The sequence below is a fragment of the Eimeria acervulina genome, genomic scaffold (genome assembly GCF_000499425.1).
Source record: "Eimeria acervulina Houghton genomic scaffold, Eah_scaff673, whole genome shotgun sequence".
In the NCBI taxonomy this organism is placed as follows: domain Eukaryota; phylum Apicomplexa; class Conoidasida; order Eucoccidiorida; family Eimeriidae; genus Eimeria; species Eimeria acervulina.
The window spans coordinates 5,001-10,000 of record NW_013547205.1 but is presented as its reverse complement, the minus strand read 5'-3'; the positions used below and the strand labels follow the sequence as shown (position 1 = coordinate 10,000).

Genomic DNA, 5,000 nt, shown 5'->3' with positions numbered 1-5,000 from the left:
AGCAGCAGCAGCAACATACTCGCGCCGTAGTTGTCTGCTGCTGCGGCTTTGGGGCGATCCGCCCGGCCCTGCTGCTGCTGCTGCTGCTGCACTGTTTGCTGCTGCTGCTGCTGCTGCTGCTGCTTCACTTGCAGCAGCAGCAGCTCTCGTTGCTGCTGCTAATGTTTCTTCATCATCAACAGTACGCGCAGGGGAGGGAGCAGCATCTTCCTCTTCTGCTGCTGCTGCTGCTGCTGCTGCTGCACTTCTGCTGCTTCTTGACTGCGGGGAGAAGCGGCCCTGGCGCCCCCCCCGCGCTCCGAGGGGAAGGATGCCCGCTGCTGTTGCTGCTGCTGCTGCTGCTGCTGCTGCTGTTGCTGCTGCTTGCTTCTCAGCATCTGAAGCACCAAGCCAAGATAATGCTGTTGCTGCTTCTGCTGCAGTACACCTCTGCCCCCCAGCAGCAGCAGCAGCAGACGGCACACAGACAGCTATTGTGCGTCGACCCTTCCTCCCTCGAGGCATTCTCAAATGCTGCTGCTGCTGCTGCTGCTGATGCTGCTGCTGCTGGTAATGCTGCTGCTCCTACTGCTGATGCAGATACTGCTGCTGCTGACGATGATGCTGATGCTGTTGATGCTGCTGATGCTGATGATGATGATGCTGCTGCTAATGCTGCTGCCGCTGCTGCTGTTGATGTTGCTGTTGCTGCTGCTGCTGTTGGTGTTGCTGATGCTGCTGGATCTGCTACTGTTGCTGATGCTAAAGCTGCTGCTGCTGTTGTTTCTGCTGCTGTTGTTATTGCTATTGTTGCTGTTGCGGTTCCGTTGCTGCCGCTGCTGCTGCTGCTGCTGCTGCTGCTGCTGCTGCTTACGCTTCAGGCAGCAGATGCGCCAGCTGCTGCAGGCATATGTCTGCGCACTGCTTCTGCAGCAGATTTGTTTTCGTTGCAGCTGCTGCTGCTCTAGCTTGAGCAGCGTTGAGAAGTTGCTGCTGGTGCTGCAGCTGCTGCAGGGCGGCTGCTCCTTGTGCTGCTGCTCCTGCTTCTGCAGCAGCTGCTGCTGCCTCTGCTGCTGCTACAACACCTGAATCCTTCTGCATGCGCTCTGCAACAGCAGCAGCACACAGACGCTCGCAACGTGTCCAGCTGCTGACGAGCTGCTGCAGCTGCTGCGGCTCCGGGGAGGCAGCAGATAGGGCGAAAAGGCGCATGGCGCTGCCCCTTAGGACCTCTAAACCCTAAACCCTAAACCCTAAACCCTCACCCACCCGTCAGAAACCGCCACAGACACCATACGCAACACAAACCCTAAACCCTAAACCCTAAACCCTGACAACCCCTACACCGCTAAGGAGAGGCCCAGTGCAGCCTGCAGCTCCTCGGTCTTTCAGCAAACTCCCATACAAAACCCTAAACCCTAAACCCTAAACCCTAACAAAGAGCAGAACAAGACATTTAGCAGCCCTAAGATTGCAAGCTATAGGCGCTGCTTAATTAGCTCAAAAGGAAGGCTTGGGCGGGTGAAGAAGAGCAGCAAAACATAATAATATAATAAAAAGAAATAAAGAATTAAATAATATTAATATTAATATTAATATAAACAACAGACATAAACGAACACAACCCACAAAATTATCTAACGAACTGCGCTCTTGTGCTGCTACACTCGCATGCAGCGCCTCTACCTCAAACTTTTTCTTCTTTTGTTCAACTTATTTCTTTTTTATCTTCTATTTAAAATATTAATTCAAATACTCATCAGACACTTCGTATGCTCGCTATGTCTCGCATCTAATGGCTGCACACCGTACACAGTCTGTAAGGGGAGAACAGCAGCAGCAGCAACAGCACCAACAACACCAACAGCATCAGCAGCAGCAGCAGCAGCAGCAACTGGAGCACAGCAGCAGCAGCAGCAGCAGCAGAAGCAGCAGCAGAAGCCAAGTTATTGACAGAGGCGGGAGCCGCAGCAGAAGCAGCCGCAGATGCTGCAGCAGCAGCAGCAGCAAACTTCTTACCCTGACACGCAGCCAGCAGCACGAGGTGTTGCAGATGCGGGAGCCACTGTTAGAGACGCATAACTGCAGCAGCAGCAGCAGCAACAACAACAACAGGTGCAGCAGCAGCAGAATCTGCAGCACGGTCCGCAGCATTCACCGCTGCAGCAACAAACACGGCAGCTGGTGTATAGCTCTATCAACAGCATTTTGTCTGCTGCTACCGCTTGCAATGTTCTTACAAGAGACTTGGGGGCAGTTTAACCCTCCTCCAGAGGAGAGAGCAGCAGCAACAGCAGCAGCAGCTGCTGCTGCTGCTGCTTCGATCCCCCTGTCCCCGCTTCCTGCTGCTTTGCTGCAGGAAGAAGCTGCTGCTGCTCTACGCGGAGAAGCAAAAGGCCGCATGCGGAACCTGAGGGGTTTTATTTTATGTGAGATAGTTGGTGGAGGCTTATTGTTAATGTTTAAAGACAAAGAAAAAACAAAACAAGCTGTACGTACACCCCAAGGAGAGATGAAAGGGTACTTTCAACTACCTGGGGGGCATGCAGACTGGGGAGATTTTCCTGTTGCTTCTCAGCGACGCAAGCAGCAGCAGCAGCAGCAGCAGCAGCAGCAGCAACAGAGACAGCAGAGCATAGCGCTGCATGCAGATCAGCAGCAAAGAGAGACAGGGAGTGAGATAAAAGAAGAAGCAGCAACAAACATAAAATTTTGCGGACGCATTATCGACCTGCAGCAGATGCAGCAGGCTGTTGCTGCTGCCATAGAAAACCGGGTGCAGCAGCAGCAGGAGCAGCAGCCAGAGTTGCAGCGGGAGCACTTGCTGCAGCAGCAGCTGCTGCTGCAGGAGTGGGCACGTGTTGCTGCTGTGAGAGAGCTACTGGAGGAGACTGGGGTTGATCTGCGTGGTGCTGCTGATGTGCTGCTGCCTCTGCCCCCCTTATACGACAAGCGTGCAGCTTCTTTCTTCTTTCTGCTGCAGCTTCCTGCTGGTGTTTTATCACCTGAAGCTGCTGCTGCAGGAGACTCTGCTGCTCTGCGGGGCCCCCACTACGTTACGCAGGGGCCCCTTGGGCCGCCAGCTCAAACACCGGTGCTGCTGCGGATAGATAAGAGAGAGCATGCAGGTTTTATGCTGCAGCCTGATATTGAAAAAGCTGCAGAAGACGTGCAGTTCCACTCGGGGGGCAGAGCCAGCAAAGCCATCTTGCAGCTAATAAGCATGACAAAGGTGCAAGAATAAAGAGATAAAGCTTAATTTTTTGAGAGCATTAAATACAAAGTTTCTTTAGTTGCTGGGAGAAACGCCTCGGTGTACGTACACCCCATATTCGCCTCGCGCCCTCTCCTCCTATTTATGTACAGATGCAGCAGCTGTCTTTTATTTGTATCTTTTTATGTTTCTACACAGAGAGGCCCCAGCGGTTGTGGGTGGCTGTATGCTTCGTCTACGGGGCAATGATATGCAACAAAGCCAGACAGATTTGCACTTTAATCAAGCAAAGCCGTTGAAATATGGGGTAAAGTTGAATTGAATTATACAGCAAAGTTGAAGTGAGCTGCACTCAATACATTGGGAAAATGCCGTTATAAAGGTGTATTTAGTTCCGTATAAATAAATATAAAAAAGTCAATAAGATGCAATACAACAGAAGTAAATTGCATTAAGTGTAAAAAGGTTGAATTAAGTTGCATTGAAATGCAAAAAATTCAACTTTGGCTTTTTTTGTAAGCCGGGAAAGCGCCGGAGGCGCAAACGGGGGAAACCGAAATGCGAAAAATTTTTATTAAAAATTCACAGTTAACTACTATAAGAGATTATATTACTTTTTGTTAACGATTGATATTCAGAGAAAAATAGATTTGAACATCAAATTTTCATGAAATGCGAATGGTGGTAGGCTGGTTTCTGCAAGAGGTGCAGATACACCCGAACAACTGACGGTGGAAAGCTGCACGATTAGCGCCTCATTAATTTTCTTTTCGGGTTTTGTATCAGTGAAATGCAGAGAGAATGCCTTTGTTTTCCCTCTTCCACTCAAGAAGACTCCTTAAGTGGTTATTTACCTCCCATTTCTCGCAGCGTTTCGGGTCGCGTTTCCGCCGGCACTGGAGTACAGAAACATGAAAATATAATCAATTTCTTCGCTAGAAGAAAATATATTGAATTAAAAATCTGTTTATTATATTCACACGGCTCTTTACTTCTATCTGTGCAACATATTTCCTCTCATTTTAAGAGAAGGGTTGAGGAGGTTTCTTCTGCACTGGGCGTACGTCTTCTTCAGAGCCAAACACTCCACCGTCACTTCGCGCCAATCTTCATTCCGCATGCACTCCCAGAAACCCCCTCCGTTCTTCATGCACGGAGAATTCTGCAGCAGGCAAAATAAGACAGACAGAAGAAACCCTCACAGAAATAATAAACAGTAAGAAAACAATTTAAAAAAGAAGATTATTATTATTTATTTATTTATTTATTTGTTTAAAGATTTATTGTTTGTGTTTCAATAAATAAACAAAAGGTAAACAAATTTACTGCAGTTCTTTATTCAGTGTTTGTATTCCATCACGACAAACATTCAGACTTCTGCAGATACAGACGACAAGAGCGACAGGGTTTAGGGTTTAGGGCTTAGGGTTTTTAGCGGATAATAGTTATTCTTCAAGTTTTATCGTTTTAAACATTAAAACAAATCTTCTTCTGTCTTTTTAATTATCTTTTTACGCAGCCCCAGCAGCCGCTCAGCTCTACAGGGGGGCCCCACCAGTGGCCCCATTAACACCCCCCGAGGGTTTAGGGTTTAGGGTTTAGCGTTTAGGGTTTTCGTTCAAGGGATCTAAACAAAAGAACTAAATGCATGCATTTCTAACAATTCTTTGCTGAGACTGGGTTTAAGGGTCAAAGTTATAGAGCGTTTATAATACTATGGAAGGTTCAGATCCTAGGGTTTAGGGTTTAGGGTTTAGGGTTTAGTATACTTCCACAAGAACGACAGCTCAAAAGAAGCTGCAGGCGG

The 5,000-nt window shown here is 48.5% G+C and overlaps 2 protein-coding genes across 2 annotated transcripts in view; one reads left to right on the top strand and one right to left on the bottom strand.

Annotated features, from left to right (window-relative positions):
• The window catches only part of EAH_00046080 (NADPH-dependent oxidoreductase, putative), a gene marked incomplete at both ends in the record, with an annotated part of 6,544 nt that extends 5,353 nt beyond the window's left edge, over window positions 1-1,191 (bottom strand). Inside the window, 2 exons of the mRNA XM_013391548.1 lie at window positions 1-427; window positions 854-1,191. The exon at window positions 1-427 is cut by the window's left edge and continues 991 nt beyond it. Of these exons, the coding sequence (XP_013247002.1) occupies window positions 1-427; window positions 854-1,191 (765 nt within the window). The remainder of the gene's footprint in view (window positions 428-853) is intronic.
• Window positions 1,192-1,774: 583 nt separating this feature from the next.
• Window positions 1,775-5,000, top strand: part of EAH_00046070 (Vacuolar protein sorting-associating protein 4A, related) — a gene marked incomplete at both ends in the record, with an annotated part of 7,916 nt that continues 4,690 nt past the window's right edge. Inside the window, 2 exons of the mRNA XM_013391547.1 lie at window positions 1,775-2,122; window positions 2,558-3,211. Of these exons, the coding sequence (XP_013247001.1) occupies window positions 1,775-2,122; window positions 2,558-3,211 (1,002 nt within the window). The remainder of the gene's footprint in view (window positions 2,123-2,557; window positions 3,212-5,000) is intronic.